Source organism: Carassius gibelio, chromosome B15 (genome assembly GCF_023724105.1).
Source record: "Carassius gibelio isolate Cgi1373 ecotype wild population from Czech Republic chromosome B15, carGib1.2-hapl.c, whole genome shotgun sequence".
Taxonomy (NCBI): domain Eukaryota; kingdom Metazoa; phylum Chordata; class Actinopteri; order Cypriniformes; family Cyprinidae; genus Carassius; species Carassius gibelio.
The window spans coordinates 12,901,836-12,920,683 of NC_068410.1; the positions used below are offsets into that span (position 1 = coordinate 12,901,836).

The 18,848-nt window shown below is 37.1% G+C and overlaps 1 protein-coding gene across 8 annotated transcripts in view; it reads right to left on the reverse strand.

The window, feature by feature from the left end:
* The window catches only part of myo18ab (myosin XVIIIA b), a 98,860-nt gene that overhangs the window by 14,799 nt on the left and 65,213 nt on the right, over window positions 1–18,848 (reverse strand). For all 8 annotated transcript variants that reach the window (XM_052575467.1, XM_052575463.1, XM_052575462.1 and 5 more), the window contains 13 exons: window positions 18,405–18,533; window positions 12,878–13,021; window positions 11,950–12,039; window positions 10,988–11,107; window positions 10,495–10,606; window positions 8,138–8,265; window positions 7,653–7,807; window positions 4,842–4,965; window positions 4,505–4,705; window positions 3,907–4,017; window positions 2,196–2,300; window positions 1,385–1,531; window positions 1,170–1,283 (listed from right to left, as the gene is read on the reverse strand). In XM_052575467.1, coding sequence (XP_052431427.1) covers window positions 1,170–1,283; window positions 1,385–1,531; window positions 2,196–2,300; window positions 3,907–4,017; window positions 4,505–4,705; window positions 4,842–4,965; window positions 7,653–7,807; window positions 8,138–8,265; window positions 10,495–10,606; window positions 10,988–11,107; window positions 11,950–12,039; window positions 12,878–13,021; window positions 18,405–18,533 — 1,680 coding nt within the window. The remainder of the gene's footprint in view (window positions 1–1,169; window positions 1,284–1,384; window positions 1,532–2,195; window positions 2,301–3,906; window positions 4,018–4,504; window positions 4,706–4,841; window positions 4,966–7,652; window positions 7,808–8,137; window positions 8,266–10,494; window positions 10,607–10,987; window positions 11,108–11,949; window positions 12,040–12,877; window positions 13,022–18,404; window positions 18,534–18,848) is intronic.

Here is an 18,848-nt window from a genome sequence, read left to right on the forward strand (position 1 = left end):
ACTGCATTCAAATAGAAAATAAATGTTGTGAATTTTAATAATATTTCACATTATTACAGTTTTTTAATAAAATAAATGGAGTCTTTGTGAGCATAAGAGACTTCTTTAAAAAGTTTAAAATTAAGTAGTGTAAATTTTTGCGGCCATATGATCGTGTGCTTGTGGTTAAGGAATCAATATTAATGGTCGACCGATATATCGCAAAGTCCGATATATCGGTTGATACTTGGGATTTTTCAAATATCTGAACACACAGTGCTCACTCTCCGTCTTGTTTACTGATGTTGTTAACTGTCTAATAAAGATAGAAGTCTGTTTAATAAGCAGATAGAACTGTTAAACAAAGGAATTCATGTATACAACGTTTTCTAACGATTATGATGATTTTTCAATAACCCAAGTTTTCATAAATTATATTTCTCTTTTGACATTGCAGGTGTATTGTATCAAACCTATGTGCCACCTTCAAAACCTCTGGTGAAAAATCCATGAGCTCCCGGGGGGGGGGGATGACAGACAGACCTGAAGTTAACCACACAGTGATCATGACCAGAACATTTATCATGGCCTTGCTAATCAATATGACAATATTTAGAAGAGAGATGGGTTTAGCAAAACCCACGAAAACACTGCACCAAAACAATGCTTCAGCGTGGCTGCGGCTTTCCAGAAAATTAAAATGTTCACTGCACCCTTCTGTCAGAGTGTCTCTTGCTCCAGAGAGCTGAGCAAATATGACAGGCGGTGACGGCAAAAAAAAAAAAAAAGAAAAAAGAAAAGAAAACAATATGGAGACAGCGTCAGGGGAACAGCATCTGCAGAATTTGGCTGCATCCGTCTCTCCTGATATCACCTTATAATAAACTACAGCGAAGACACAATTACACAATTTTCTCCACGCTGAAATAATACTGAATCAAATGACAGAATTATTAAAGTGTAATACATTTCATGCCTATGCAACCGGTTTAATTTAGAGCCGACATTGGGAACGTGCCATTATGGGCGGAAATCATTTCCTCGTAGTAAATAATTGAAATGACACCCTGGCTGCCACCTAAGGTGGATGAAGACAGGTGGTGTCCTTTGTCTCTGTGTGTCAGATGACTCGGTTTAAAAAAGAACAAAATTGAGTCGTTTTGCTTCTTTGATATTACAGACTGACTTACTGCCTGCTTGGATTTAGATATGTCATCCATTTGGACATGGAGGTCCTCGATCTCCACTTCCATTGACTTTCGGGCTTTGACTGCAGAAGCACATGTGAACTCTGACTCCTCGAGCTGTGAAGAAGAGCACACACACATAAATTAAATGTATTTTTATGACTGGATGTCGTATATGATGTGTTAACTACAGAACCCAGGGGAGCTGAAGAACAGACCTGGTTCTTGAGCTGAGCGATCTCTCTCTTGCTTGGAGCATTGTTCTTCAAGTGATCCAGCATGATCTGGGCATCAGCCAGCAAGGCCTTTGTGCGCTTCAGGTCTTTCCTCAGACGCTTTTCTGTTTCCACATCTCTGTGGCTCACCTGAAAACACCAAAGACAATATACACTTTAAGCAACTGTTTATTTGAAGAAAATGCTAAAGTATTTTATTTTTGTGACCATACTGTACATAACCTTCACAAAGTATGATATGTTAATACAGAATTTAAAAAATATATATTATATTGAATATATATCTTATTGCTTGTGTGCTCAACAGGGCAGCATTTGTTTGATTAAAACAAATCTGTAATATTGTAAAATATTATTACAATAAGATTTATTTTTGTGAGGGCAGAGCTGAATTTTCAGCACCAATTACTCCAGTTTTTATTGTCACATGAACCTTCACAGATGATCTAATCCTCTAATATAAAAATAATTAAATGTTTGAAATGTAAATCTTTTAGAACATTACAAATGTCTTTACAGTCATATATATATATATATATATATATATATATATATATATATATATATATATATATATATATATATATATATATATATATATATATATATATATATATATATAACCACAAACTTACAGTTAAGTTAATAAAAATAAATAAATAAAAATGACAAAAATTCACTTAGGTGATATGCAAGATTGCACAGATTTATTTAAGACCATGCTAGTTGTCATATTTGAAACCATATTTCCAATTTTGATATAGCACAGTATACAGTAAGTTGAGTTCTGTACCTGGTCTTTAGCGCTCATCAGCTTGGCTTCCAGGTCTCTCCTCTCCCGCAAGACCTTCTGCTTCTCTTCATACTCCTCCTCCAGCTGCACCTCCATTTGCTTGATCTGCTCACACACAAGCACAGTAACAGAGTAACACAAGTAGGTTTACCCTGAAGAGTCAATGCAATTATATACCATCAATCCAGACATATAAACACATTCCCTAAATGTGTCTTTAGATGCTTCTGAGCACCTTCAAGTGTCAATCAAGGAACTCTGTTGTGAGAAAGAAGGATAATTATGGGATGTACTGTACTGGCAGCTTGATTGGTTAAGTGGAGAAGAGGGAAAGGTGAACTATACGTGATGAAAATAAAATAACAGCCCTCATGAATTATACATCAAAACAAAACTCAATGAGTTCAGCTTATCTGCACCTCCGCGGCAAAGACACTCCACAAATGTGAAAGCCGCTATCTGCAACAAGAGCTGCGCTGAACAATGCTGAATGGAAATTCTTATTCAACACATGGCCAAATATGTCTTGTTTATTTATGTTGTACAGGAGTTGAAATGAGCTCTGCATAAGAACTGAACATTAGCAATTAAAATGTTATAAACTGAACTCACCTGAACTTCTGAAACCAGTGGTAAAGTATTCTGAGCATGTTTAAGTGGTGTTAGCTGTTGACCTGTACATGTGTATGGGAGCTCTAAGGGCTATTTTTAAGTTTTTTTTTGTGTAATCATAATTTTCTCATGATTTTGACATTAAAAAAAATGTTTTCTGAGATATAGACTTATTTTGCAGTAATACGAATAAATTCAGAATAAAGACCACCTTTGAGTCTTCATCATGACAAAACTTTTGTTATTAAAAGAAAATAATAATAATAATAATAATAAGTGCTGACAAATCTAATGCAATTGATCGCATCCAAAATAAAATATTGTGTTTCCATAATGGGTATGTGTATTGTATATTTATATGTATATATAAATACACAAACATACATTTATTAAAGACAGTTTATATATATATATATATATATATATATATATATATATATATATACACACACATACATACATATTCATAAATATGTATTTATTATATTATATAATAATAACATTATATAATAAATATATTTTATAAATATCATTATATAACAATAAAAATACAAATTATAAATATATTTATTATATTATATTATATGTATGCATATATATTAATATAATATATAAATCATATATAAATATGAATATGTATATACACAGTAATATTTCTTAAACATATTACATGTGTGTGTATTTACACATCTAAATATGCAACGTACACAAATAAATGACGTAAACAAACATAATAATGATAATAACAACGCTAAAAGTTTTGTTAATATAGTAATCCTATATTACAGTACAGTAAAATATTTCACTTCATACTAATATTTACTGTTAAAAAATTATATTATTTAATACATATATTACCTAACATTAATATTAATAGTTTAATTAATTAATGAATAATAATACTAACATTACTACTACCACTACTATTATTATTATTATTATTATTGATTTTCTTTTACTTACAAACATCTCCACAAAATTATTACATTATAAAATTACATTATTTCATTCATACGTACAATGCAGCTAACATACCAAAGGTTGTAATGATTATTAGCCGTTATTGTTGTTGAATAACAGCTGGTTGACTGTATCATACCTTCTTGCTGCAGGACTGTCTGATCTCCTCCACCTCGTCGTCTTTGCTCTCAATCTCTTTCGAATGCGTCTGTCTCAGTCTCTCCATCTCCATCTCCAGACGGAGCTTGGCCTGCAGGTCACAACATCAACAGCTCAGTGAATACAAATCCACACCTTCTGCAAGCATACATGCATTTGAATCCAGTGGAACAGGCGCTATATGCATACAGATGCATATGCAAAATATGCCTGTCACACAGGCCAATAAAAAGCTTTGTAATTATTATTATAATTTATGCCGACTGTGAGTATTGACAGTTTCTTCATACCAACACATCAGCTGAATTTACATGAATTAGCATATAACGCATATCAGGTGAAAATTGTGTGCACGGAGAATGTGCATCATTCCAAGAAATAATACATTAAACATCAGGCAGCTCAATACAATGTATATCCTTCTTGATGTCACGAGTGTACAGCTGGTCGGAGTGTGGTGTGTGCGCACGGGTTCACTTAGAAAAAGTTTGGAAACAAAACTGTTGCAAAAGTTAGTGAAAATGAATAAAGTTCTGACCAAGATGTAAAAAAATGTGATAGTGTGCGAGTTTGATTACCTGCTCCAGCATCTGAATGGTCCCAGCCTGTTCATCAAGCTCTTCTTCTTGATCTTTGACCTTTGCCTCCAGGTCACGAAGCTGCTTTTTAACCTTGGCCAATGATGCTTCATCCTTTGTCTCCTGTGAGTTCAGATCTTGAAGCTCTGCTTCCATTTGCTCGAGCTTCAGATTGACAGCACATATCTCCAGATCCTTATCCTGAGAGAGAGCAGAGAAAAACTCATTTAGAACAACAAGGTCTGGACTGAGCTCACACAGACATGACTACGTCACAGCCAGGACAATCTGTGAGTGTGAGACAACAAAGGAGGATGATATAAGAGAGGTTGCTGACCTCCAGTTGTTGTCTGAGGCTGAACACTTCCCCGGTCAGCATGTCTTTCTCTCTGCTCAGTTTTTCCCGCTGACTCTTCTCTCTCTGAACCTCCTCTTGAGCCTGAGTCTGCTCGGAGTCAAACCTGCAGACAATGCATACACACAAAAAACACACACTATCAACAAACTAAAAGTCAAAGACAGAGGAAACAAAGGTACAAAGACACTTTCCAGATGCTTTACTCTCTCTTTTCTGATGTGGTGGAGCGAGCTGCCATATAGAACCTGATCTGCAGAGACCAAATAAATTCCACAAGCACTAAACTACAACCATGATAGCCCTCCATATAAAACTAAATATGAAAAAGTGACATAACATTTTTTTTAACAAACCAGTATGTTCAAAATTATGTCTATATCTTAAAATAACATGATAAGACACCAATTTGCAATATCAAGCAGCAAAACGAGCAGTTTTGTACAGCTAAAAATAATGAAGCGAATGAGACATTAAGCATCAAATTGGCAATAGAAACAAAACGGTGTTACTTTAGAACAATGGTATGACAGTTTTTGTCAATGAAGTATTCACTAGTTTATCTATTTCCATTTTTTTACATACAAGTTGATGCTATTAAACTGTTTTAGTGTATATCATGATAACATCTTCCTCCCTGCTCTTTAGATATCAGTATTTGCTATAGAAAAACCCATATTAGTTGACCACTAGTCAAAATATATACATTACGGCAATTAGAGTGAGTTTCTAATTCTTGAATCACTAATCTCTCTGATCACTATAAACAAAGCACAGGTTTAATGTGAAATACACAAAAATGTTTTACCAAAAACAAATAACATGATACAAAACATCAACAAAAAAAATATATATAGCATACCTGCTTTTCCTAAAATAGCCAAGCATAGTAGAGTGTTGAGAACCTAAAACTCATGTAAGCTTTACAGTATTGTGTGTGACGTGTGTGTCAGGAGGGGTATTAGAGAAAAGCATTCTGATTGGGTTAACCTGCAAGTGGGCAACAATGAGCGAAGAGGTGGGAGTTGTGACGCTTTGGGGCAAATCAGTTTGTTCTTTCCCTCTTTTCCTAGTTCTCTCTTGTTCTCCACCCGCTTCTCTCCGAGACCGTTATGATCCCATAAATGAGTCTTATGCAACTCTCTGTGTTAATCCGACCCCCACAGAGAGATGAAGGACTACTCTCCTTGCCCTCCCCCATCTCTCCTACTGGCTAAATATGCAGTCACCCTGAGCCTCGGGCCGATCATTTCGTTTAGAGCAGACTTTCACACATCCCCTCCGCAGTGGCAGACACAGCCTCCGCCTGTTTACTCAAGAGTCTAAAGAGGCTTAGCTGCAGCACCTTCACACACCACCATCACTCTGCTTACAGCCTACTGCTCCGAGTAATAGTCTTACAGATTTCATTTTGAGATGCTTGTTACTGAGGCACTGTTGGACTATTCTTAAGGCTTGTTCACACTAAGGATGAAAACTTTTATTGTTCTAATTCTGTGAGAGTAATGAAGTTCACACCACAACAATAATGGCACATTTGTTTTCCAGCGGACAAATGATTAATACATTGAAAGCCAATAAGAATCCACCCAGCTTTTGTGCATTTAAAGCAGCAGACAACAGTTCACGCTTATAATAAACATAACTTTTATTTTCTGTTGGTGTCCACACTAAAGTAATTATCTTTATAGCTATCATTTTTGGTGAAAACAGGCTTTACTCACACTTCCATCGTAAAGTAATTCTACTGTCCTCAAAGTTGCTGTGTGAATTAAACCACCAAAAAATATGTGACGATAAACAAACTAGAGTTAGATTAAAATATAAATGTTCCAATTTATTGCGATCTTCATTTCATAGAGATTCTTTTTAGTCTATGCCTATTTTCAGTTGCTGTTTGTGCAAGATTAAAGGCCCGTTCACACCAAGAACGATAACTATAAAGACAACTATAAAGATAACGATATTAGCGTCCACACCAGCGAACGATATTGTTTGTGTATTCTAAGCGGACGCGCGTCTGCTGCTTTAAATTCTCGAGCTCATTTCAGCAGGATTGATTCTGATTGGTTGGCAATTTTTTTATCGTTAATCAGAAAAAAAAAATTTTTCTGAAAGTGATTCCAACGATATCGTTTCTCTGTGCCTTTATCGTTATAGTTTTGTTGTGGACTCTGCTATTCTTTAATATTGAGAACGATTTTTAGAACTATATCTTTATCGTTATCTTTATAGTTATCGCGCTTGGTGTGAACGGGCTCCTTCAACCACACAGTGTAGACTGTTGTTTTTTTTTAATTATTTTATCATGATATTCCAAGTTAGAAGGTTGCCAAAAGAAATCATACTTTGCCCGAGTTGGGAATGCTTGTAGTATGTATTGAATGTGATTCAATAAAAAGATTGTGTACAGCGATAACAGAAAGAAACCGATTTGTACTGTCTAACAAACATAACACGACCAGTGTAGTCTGATTCACATAAATTCTTTTAAAAAAGGGTTCAAAAAGAGAGGTCACCGCTTTAAATCAGTTTGAAAAACACTTTGGTCTAATTTACAGCCTTAGCAGAAAGAGAATTTCTTTCAGTATGTTTCTTTCAGTCATAACGAAAATGCACCGAAAGGAATCGTAATAAAATAACACTGAAATGGAATCAATCGAATTCGAATCAAATCCGCAAATCTGTACTGACTCCAATCATTATAGCATTCAGTTATGAAGCACAGGATTTTGGGCCCACCAAAATATCTTACCAACTCTTGTTAGTAAATCTTTCTCTAGTCTGACTCACTTTCGCTGTTTTTTCTCCAGGTCGTGGTTGCGGCTCTGCTGCCCCTCCAGGTGCAGTTTGGTGTCCTGCAGCTCGGCTGTCAGTCTCTGGCATTTCTTCTTCAGCTGCTGCGCCACACGCTGCACCTCTTCATTGTCCGCCTGCAGGTCTGTCAGCTAAACACACAGATTCTCAGTGAGTCTGTACAGGTGGATCTGTCCATCCAGTGTGTGTCTTGTCTAGATGTATGAGTTTCAGCTAATACATTCAAGCTTGAGACAGTACATGCTGTTGGACCACACTGACAATACGAGTGAAGTCTGAGTCTTTATGATGGTTTGGTTGGTTTGGAAGAATAACGTCAGAAGGGAATACTGATTTCCAAAAAATAAAAAGAATAATACAAAAACAAAATGGTATCTGATAACATACAAAAACCGATGTTGTGTATTAGACCAGAGCTGTCAGCTTTCGAGTGTGTAAACTTTTTATTTGCGTGTCCTTACCTTTCTCTCGAGCTGCCTCTTGTTTTGCTGCTCCACCTCTAGTTTGTCATCAAACTCTTGCTGGAGTCTCTTCTTGGTAAACTCAATCTCTCTGATGGCTCTCTCATACTTGAGTCTCCATTCTCCTCCTGAAAACACAGTCAGTGATGATTATGGCTGCACGATTCATTGCGAGATGGCCTTGTGTAATTACTCAAATGCGAAAGGCTGTTATTAAATTAAATAAATATGTCAGTGCTTCAAAGCTCTTTTGTCTGCTGCACATACACTAGTCCAAGTACTCGATCTCAACAGGTTCAGTGCACTTGTAGTTTGTGGTGCAATTAGAGATGTCAGATGTCTGTCATAAAGCAGTTAAATCATATTATTTGGAATCATAATTGCAATATGATTTTGGAGATGAAACACAGCGTGCCAGATTGTCTGCGGTCATTCCCTAAAGAGAGCCAAGGTATAAACTATGGACCTCTGCCAGGGAAATTCTACTGCAATCCTTTTGATTATGATTCACAAAAAAATCCCATTCTGTGAATTTGGCAATATGGGGGAAAAAAATGAAATATACACAACTTAAGGCAGAAATATGAAAAGCTCTGAAACCTAGATATGAGAGGCGGCTTTAGCGTTGTTATGCAGAATGGAGCCAATCCACGTCACCATTAGAGAACGTAATTGCTGGAAAGGGAATAAATCAAATGTTGGTGGATTAGCATTAAGCCTTAGAGATCAGCTGCATGACACAGAGGTGAGAGCAAGCCGTCACCAGGCTGACACATGCATTTAAACGAGCTCAGTTCATGACAGCAGTGATTCTAAGAACAGCACTACTGTGTATGATCACGGCCAGGCTTTCATAGAGAACAATATGAGAAGAAATAGGAAGGACTGAGGAAAAAGTAAGAGTAAGTGTGTGTATGTTGAGGGGAGGAAGAGAGACATTGAGAAAACAGAAGCCACTTTCCAGGAATAGGGTGTACAACACTTGTGTTAAACACCTACGGTTGACACAAGACTTTTAAGTCAGCATTAAGATAAGAGTCTGAAATTCTCAGTTGAAATTTTTGCACGTTAAAAAACAAATACGACCTCATGTTGTGTCTATCACATTTTTTATTTATATTTTTTATGACAGACACCATTTAAATATTTATATTTAAAAAAAACTAATTGAAGTAGAAATATTATGTAATTGTAACTTATTATAAAAACTTTTAAGTGTTTAAGCGGTTGTAAAGCCTACCTACAAAGTCAGTCAGTTTTAACCTCCAATATTATAGCATGTACCAATTGACTCATGTATATTTTACAGCATTAGTTAAGAGAACTTTGTTCCTTGAGAAAATTTGGCATGTGTACATGATATATATACAAAATAATCAAATACTGAATCGAATTGGGAATCGAATCAAAACGCAAGCTTGTGAATGAGAATCTAATTGAATTGTGAAATGTTTGTCAAAACCCACCCTTAAATTTATGGCAAGTCAATTTTATGTTATATGGAGTTTATATATCTAACAATTCTCAAAGCAAAACATGTCAAAAAAAAAAAAAAAAGAGAAACCAAATTTTCCCTCTTCGTGGAAAGTTCCAAAAGCACAAGTATAAAGGAATGAAAAAGAGCGAGAGAGACATAGAGAGAGAGAGAGAGCGTGCGCATGTTTGGTGTTTTCAGTGCCCCCTGGCATTTCCATATAAACAGCTTAATGAGGAGCAGCAGCTCTGATGCTACAGATTATTTTCTCATTTGTCTGGAGGTGCCACGCTGAAACGCTCAGCACACCTGAAGCTCTCCTCCTCACCAGAGAGCCATGGGCCGCCACACTCCTGGAAATCCTCCCAGATAACCCTTCAATTCTGCCAAAACGATTCAGCAAGACTGTGATAGTTTTCACTCAAAAACTTTGCTCAAAGCTCATGAGGGAATCCCTTCACCAAGACGTTTGATTACCGTATTTTTCGGACTATAAGTTGCACCTAAGTATAAGTCGCATCAGCCCAAAAATATGTCATGATGAGGACAAAACATATATAAGTCGCACTGGACTATAAGTCACATTTATTTAGAAACAAGAACCAAGAGAAAACATTACCGTCTACAGTCGGGAGAGGGTGCTCTCTGTTCTCAGTGTAGACTACAGGAGCTCTCAGCGGCATAGAGCGCCCTCTCGCGGCTGTAGACGGTAATGTTTTCTCTTGGTTCATTTCTCTCTGTTCAAGTCAAATCGATTTTGATAAATAAGTCGCACCTGACTATAAGTTGCAGGACCAGCCAAACTATGAAAAAAAGTGTGACTTATAGTCCAGAAAATACGGTACAAACTTCCTCCATCTAGAAAATGACATCACAAACTCACCAGTGTCATCGTCGTCCATTTCCCCATTGAGCTCTGATGCCCGTATGAGTCGTGCCTCCATCACCTCCATCTCCATAGACTCCATCTGCTTCTTCATAGTGTCAAACTTAGCCTGACAAGCAAACACACACACACACACACACACACACACACGCACACACACGCAGAGCACATCAGCTCTCTGTTCTGCAGGGAAATACTCAGACCATCTGCTCACACAGGCAACCTTGAGCCTAAGAGACACATAAAAACACACACACACACTCCAGGCATACAGAGACAAACACCTGCAGTCTCTATCTCTCACACACTATATCTTTCACATTGATATTTAATAAAACCGACACAATTTGTATACGGCTCACGCTCTGCTGCATGAACTGCATTGTCTGTGCATTGGCAGAAAACATCTATTTCAGGCATGAGGAGATTTCCTCACAGAAAATCCATCAAGTCACAACTCTGTTTCTGTTCAGAAGAGTGTGTGTGGTACCTGTAGATCTTTCATGTCTTTCTCTAGCCTCAGTCTATCCGAGGTCTCAGATTCCAGCAGCTGCGAGGCGGATTCACCCGTGTTGCGCTCATCGGCGAGCTCTGATGAGAGTTCTGTGATCTGAAAAACATATAATGAGAGAACATGAAGTGTGTGTCCACTAGATGTGTCACACATGCCCTATGCAAACTCTAGAGTAATGTATGAGCTCATCTCACGCACATTTGCAGCACTTCACATGTGTATCATCGCTCACATATTTCACACACAGGCGGTGGATTTTTTTTTTGTAATGTGGTGAGATGGTGATGGCGTGAGGTCTGGGTGTCTGTGACCGTGTGTGTGTGTGTGTGTGTGTGTGTGTGTGTGTGTGTATGTAAAGGTGTGATTTTGTACACTGATGCAATACTGATATATGTATAGCAATAACCTGATGTAGGAATTGTATTATGGATGCCTTATATTGGACATGTAAGTGTAGGGATGTAATACACATTCTTATATGAAGAATATATATATTTACATTTATAATATACATACAATAATTATATTATTTAAATATAAAATATTTTTATATTAAATTATTAAAGTTGTCTTGAATAATTAATTGTACGCCTTTTTTTAAAATATATATATTTGCATTAACATGTATTGGAGTTATTTTCATATTATAACCCTTATATTTATTTCAAAATGTAACCAATTTATTTTGTTGATATTTATACTAATATATAACTTCTTAAATAAAACCTACTAATTAGTGTAATTCCATTCTTTTTTGCTGTTATCACAAAATTTTTATCTGGAATCATGAAGTATCATTGGCATTGCTTACTGAAACATCAGTGTTTGGTATGTGACAAACTTGAAACTTTAGTTAATTCAACTTCAATTTGAACTGAATCTGAACTGAATTTGAAGTCAATGTCAGTTTGTGAAGTGAACTGAATTTCAGCACTAACCTTGCTTTCCAGTCGGTCACTATTGAGTCTCAATTCATTCCTCTCCTTCTCCACTTTCTCCAGCTTCAACTTGAGTTGCTGAATTTCCTCCTAAAGACAGACAGGCAATCAAAAGGAACACAATAATAAGACAGCCAGAATGATAGGATGACAAAATTCAGCCAAAAAAAAAGACCACAGACAGTCAGACATTCAGACACAATGACAGCCACTATATTCAGCGAATTATAGAGATAGACAGGTAAGATGAATTAGAACAGAATGAGAGACCGGTAGAAACCCTGCCCTATTCCCCGAGTCTCTGCGACTCTGTACCGCAAACCTCCTCCCACTTTCCTAAACTTTTCTTTTGCCAACTTGAGAGAACTGCAGGCAATCAGTTGCAGCTATGAAGGCTGTTTGTGCAGAGGAGATAGTGACTCTGTGTTTGTTTGTTAAAAGCAGGCTGTTTGGAGGCAGTATCAGCACCCGTCTGTCTCTCGCAGGAGCACGCCTCACTGCTTGGCTACACAAGCACTCAGTGGGACGCGGCCCAGCGGACGAAACACGCACGCGTGCACACACGCTCTGTGACATGCTAATGCACTCCCCCGCGGGAAGCAGAGCTGCTTTTGATCCGGCGAGCTACATAGGTAATGTATGCATACACACAACCCTGCCACTCTCCCCACACACACAACTCTACAAACACTCAGACTGAGGTGAAGCCACAGAGACAGTAATCAAAGAGACGGCCGCTTTGGGTGCAACTGAGAGATGCAGTTGAATTTGAGAGGGACCCCCGCAGGGCGGAGAAACCGAGAGGGGCATTAAAAGCCACACAGATGGGCTTTAAATTCAGCTGTGCTATTGTCAAAAGGCAAAACCTGTACATGACATGCCTATTTAGAGCATCTGAAGTGGTTAGTGAAGATGACGGGGCGCTTACGTCTTTGCCGCGGATCTGTTCCTCTGTAAGCTGAACCTCGATGAGAGGACGGACGGTGGTGAAGAGCTTCCACCACGGCCAGCCTTTCACACCCCGGTTCTTCTTGATGTTTTTCTGGATGCAGCGGATTGCCAAGTGCTGGATCTGAAAAACAAAGACATTTTGTTTATGAATGCCTGTTCTTCCTACTGCTGTGCTTGTGAGAAATTATCAGGTCCTGTGCTTGTGAAGTACAGTGGTTCAAACCAATCAGAGGCCAGATGGACAATAGCAGGCCTGTGTTTAGAGGCCAGGGCCCCACAGTCAAAGAGCTTCCCCTGGGGAAACCAGCACTGAATGGACCTTTTAAGCTCCAGAACGTCCACAGTATGCTCTGCAATAAGCCTATGGGTGGGACTATTGGCAAGGAACCACCAAGTGAGGTATATCCCCAAGAGCAAGCAAAATGTTTTATAATGACGTATGAGATAAATATTTATTATTTAAAAACTAAATTATACTATTTAAAGATTAAGATTTCAAAAAAGTTAAAACTTTATCATGTAATATAATATTTATAAAATATTTTAAATTTAACATTTAGGAAAGATTTAAGTAATATTTAAAAAATAAATGTTCCTCTTTTTAAAAAAATGTATTCATTACATTGGATAGGCCTACTTAAATTAAATGTAATTTAATATTTAAGAAGTGTTTAAATGTAATATTAAAATAATTTAAAATAAATAAATAAATACATTTCTGATAGTATTTTCTCTTAATTATGTATTTTAATATTTTATTTATCACATTGGGTAGGCCTACTTATCAATTTCAGAGTGTAATGAAATGAAATTACATTTCATTTCATTTAATATTTAGGATTTTTTTTATATTAAAACTATTTAAAAGAAAAGATTCATATGTATACATATAATATAATATAATATAACATATGTATATATTTTTAATAGTACTTTCTTTTATTTAATTATTTTATTCATCACATTGGGTAGGCCTACTTATCAATTTCAGATTGCTATCAAATTAAACTAAATTTAATATTTAGGAAATATTTAAATGTAATCTTTAAAAAGTGAGTAAACATTTTAGAGACATTTGAGAGAAATATTTTATTTCATTTATTTATTTTTACATTTTATTCATTACAATGGGAAGGCCTACTTAGTAATTAACAGTATTATCATAAAGCTTATGAGAATCTATTAATGAGACTGTGTGTGTGTGTGTATATATATACACACACACATACACACAGTTGTGCTCATAAGTTTACATACACCAGAATATGCATATATTATTGTAACAAAATAAGACAGCTCCATGAAAATTGCATGTTATTTTTTTATTTACAGTAGTATTGTCATGAATATATCTCATAACAGATGTTTATATATACACTTCACAAAGACTATTTTTCTGTTGTGTAATGTTGTTCATGAGTCCTGTGTTGGTCCCGAGCAGTTCAACTGCCTGCTGTTCTTCTGAAAAATCCCCCAGCACCTGCACATTCTTTCGTTTTTCCAGCATCTTCTGCATATTTGAACCATTTCTAAAAGTGACTATGATTTTGAGATCCATCTTTTCACACTGAGGACAACTGAGGGACTTTTTGAATTTGAAGATCAGGGTAAATTAAGCTTATTATGTCAATTGTAACTACCCTCTGTAGACTTTGAAGAGCATTAAGCCTCTGTAGACTTTGAAGAGCATTAAGCCTCTGTAGACTTTTAATGTAAAGCTATTAATGCATGTTTTTTTTCTGGAGCATAAGTGAGCATTTGAACCTTCTGTAATAGATGCATATGAGTCCCTCAGTTGTCCTCAGTGTGAAAAGATGGATCTCAAAATCATACAGTCACTTATGATTCTGATATATGATATGATATGATTATGATAAACATTGAAAATGTTTAAATATCCAGAAGATGCAGGAAAACAAAAGAATGTGCAGGAGCTAGGGGATTTTTCAGAAGAACAGCAGGCAGTTGAACTGCTCAGGACCAACGCAAGACTCATGAACTACGATCACAAAACAGAAAACTGTTGCGAATCATCCAGGAAACGACTCAAAGTATTAAGATTCAAGGGTATGTAAACTTTTGAAGGGGGCAATTTTTATCAATTCAGTTATTTTGTCTTCTTGTGGAGTATATATATGTATAAAGATCGGTTCTGTGAAATAGCGTATTCAGGACAGTACTAAATAAAAAATAACATGTAATTTTCAAGAACTATCTTATTTTGTATAAATTATTAACATTTGCTTATTCTGCAAGGGGTATGTCAACTTACACAACTGAATGTATGCATGTATATATATAAACAATTTAGAGTAATTTGTTCATTAATCAAATTAATAAATTAAAATGACAAATTAATTCAACTTGAGAACTTTTTCATATTTATAAGCTTGACCACACAGTCAGTCATCTCACACATCTCAGTGTGCTACCCACTTATTTCCACTCTAGACTCAGTTTGAAACAAAACAATGCTGCTCTACTCCATCAAGTGGACATAAACATGGCTTACATACTAACCCCCAGCAAAACACCCATTACTTGTGTTGATCAAAGGAAGAATAAATGGAAAACAAACACATTTTCTTCAATGAGGCCGTCAGAAGGCTTTACAGAGGAGTGATTCTGGAGTTGTACCAACTGTGTAGAAATGCAGCTCGAAGCAAAAGCCCCTAGCTCCTTTGAGTAATTCAATTAAACTTCAATACTACTTGGCAGCTGATTTAAACCCTGCATAAGATTTACATGCTGCAGGAACAGGGACAATTCAAATAATAACGGATTATCTGGAAACCCAATTAGACGGGCCCAATTCAGCACATTAACGGGACCGAGTCTGTGCAAGTTGCATTCGAGCTATGACTAATTTGTCACGGCGGGAAAGCTTCAGCACAGAACAGAGGTGCCGCATGGCCGACATATGCACCACAGTTCATTTGCCATGCTTTGACCACAATAAATGCCACAAACAGCAATCTAAACAGCTTGTAAGAGACGGTGAAATCGGGAAGAGCTTCCTAATTAAAATGGCTGTCTGGAGGATATGGTGCCTGTGAGCCCTGGGGCCTGGCAGGAGCGGATGACTCTAACAAAATCGTCCACAACCCTTCCAACAGGTGTGTGGTGTGAATTTGAATACGGATCAGCAGGTGGCATTAATCTGCACGTATGAACACGAGGACATTTGAGCGCACTCACACGTGTCTGCGAGGGCATCTGTTCACACTTGGAGCAAAAGCTTGTGTCTTTAGGCAATGAGTTAATTAGACACACGATTAGCATTCATGAAATTCCCAGCTCCCTCTAGTGTCATTTCTGCAGAATGTCAAAGAAACTTCGGGAGGAGCCGATGAGCTTCAGAGAAGCCCACTTGGAGTTGTTCTTCTTTTCAGATGCCCCCCACAGAGACAAAACAGAAAAGAGGAGAGTGGAAAGACGGAGAAATCTGGAGGGACTGGAGGCTTAGAACGCACTCTAAAACTGGAACAGACTTCAAGGTGCTGAGATCCCTCCATTATCGATCTGAGAGAGAAACAAGCAAATTGATTTTGTGTTGTGGCAACTGTGGTTTGCCACAGGAAGCCTGTTCCCACATGGGATCTGCTGTAAAGATTCAACTCAACACTGCTCGTCTTGACATTATTAAATGCATCCTTTAGAAAAAATTACTCCATCACATACTTTGGTTTTTCCACTTCCACTTTCCACTCACTTTTTTAGATTTAGAAGAGGATGTGATACTGAGATTCTGTCTAAGACTGTTTTCATCACTGCCATCAGCAATGGTCAAAAAAAAAAAAAAAAAAATCTTACCCCAAAATTTTAACAGGTAGTGTATAAAAACAAAAAAATGTCTATTTCAAAAAGAATTTTAATTAAATAAAAAAAGAAAGTTTTTTTTTTTTTTTTTTTTTTTTTTTTTACAAAAATAGCTTTGAAAATATGGCATGATATAAAATTCTGCTTGTGGATATTTAATTTTAATAAATTCCTCAGTTTACCTGAAAATTTATTTCAAAGATCTGACTATCCAGCAAACCAAATTCTGTGATAATTTCATTCTCAAAAGCTCTTATTGTCGTACCTTGACTTCCACAAATTGCCTAAATCCATTCAATCAGATTACAGCTTGTCAGAAAAAGAGAATGTTGGCACTTTTGCATGTAATATTCATTATATAGTCACTGACAAGCCCATGGGCGTCTGAGGTTATGGCCCATCGGGAGACTTTGTTACAGTACAGCTACAACCCAGTACAAATCCCTAGACTCATCTCTCAGTCTAGCGTGAAGCACAGGTTTCTGACATGTGCTTGACAAAAGATTTCTTTCTAAAGAAACAAATTCCTTTGGGGACAGGTTGCTGTGATTCAGAGACATCCAGACAAGGCTCTTTGTTGGGACAATAATTTTACAGAAAGCAGAAAATAACAGTGAACCCGCCAGCAAATGGAAAGCCACAGTATTTAGTCAAGAACTTTTTCAAAGAAGTTAAACAAATCTCGAAGTACACAAGACATCTTTTATGGCAACAGCTATAAAGCGGCTCACCTACAAATCATTGTTACAAAAGACGCCTTACAAGGAGCCCTGCTAAACAACAGAGGTAACAAACAGGAGCTAAATGAAGAAAGGAACCCCTACTAACATCTCCGATACAAACAACAGCCCACAAGTGCAAACAAACTCATTCAAACTCCCTTTACTTACAGCAAAACATCCAGTAAACAGTCTTGTCTGCTGTCAAGAGCTCTGAGGTGAACTGAAAACACAGTCTCACCAAGAAAAGCCTTCTTGGTTTGTGTACAACGCTGAAAGAGGAAGTGGATGAAGCTGTACTGCCAAGACAGCTGACCACCGAGGGCCAACAGCAGCATGAGGAGTTACATCCAGCCCACCTCCTCCTTTCACACAAACTTCACTGAGACAGGGGCCCAGTCTGATCAAGAGACAGAGACAGAGTCACAGGCAACCGTAAGATCTGGCCCTCACATCCTCAGCCAATCCCACTGAGGGCCGCAGGAGTGTGGAAGTGAGAAAGTAAGAATAGAGCACAAAAGATCAGAGACTGAAAGGAAGGCAGAACAAAATACAAGACGCCGGGGCTTAATCCCAAAAAGAGACAGAGTGAGTGGCAAAGCAGAAATTAATGGACGGAGAGGGGGCAGGCGAGAGTGCAGGGCACACAGTGGCGAGAGAATCGATAGGCCTGTGATGGAGGGCAGTGGGGTAGGTGTCTTCTTCCCTGGAGATGCTCTGATTGAATGTTATCTGTCAGCCGAGGCCACAGCCAGAAGGATTTTCTCAAGAAAGCACCGACATTCTGATGGACTCTGAGACAAACCTTTACCACAAGTGAACTCGAGCGCTGAGAGCGGGAAAGAGGCGCTCGCGCACAAAACATTTCCACTTTGCTGGAACAAAAAGTGGCTTAAAATGTCTTAAATGTTTCAATATAAATTATTTACATTATGAATTCCTTTCTATGAGGTCAGGGGAACTTACCTTCCTCTTCTTGAAGGCTTGTCGTGCCAAGTAGCCCCTGCAAGCTGCCTGAAACAGGGTGATGTTGCGTCTGGTCTGGATATCTCTGTTCTCCTCTAGCTTGGCCAAAACACCTGCCCTGAAGAACACCTGCAAACAGACCACTGCTATTAGATGTATAGAAATACAAGATACTATCTTGCATACAGTATATATATATATATATATATATATATATATAGACACACACACACACACACAGTATACATACAGGCATATACACACACACATTTTGAATATTTTAAATTAATGTATTTGTCAGACAATATTAATAATATATATATATATATATATATATATTTAAGTTTATATAATTATAGGTTTAGTATAAGTTAGACTGTATTTCAAAGAAATAAACTATTTTATTTAAAAAAAATAAATGAATAAATAAATAAAAGAAAAAAA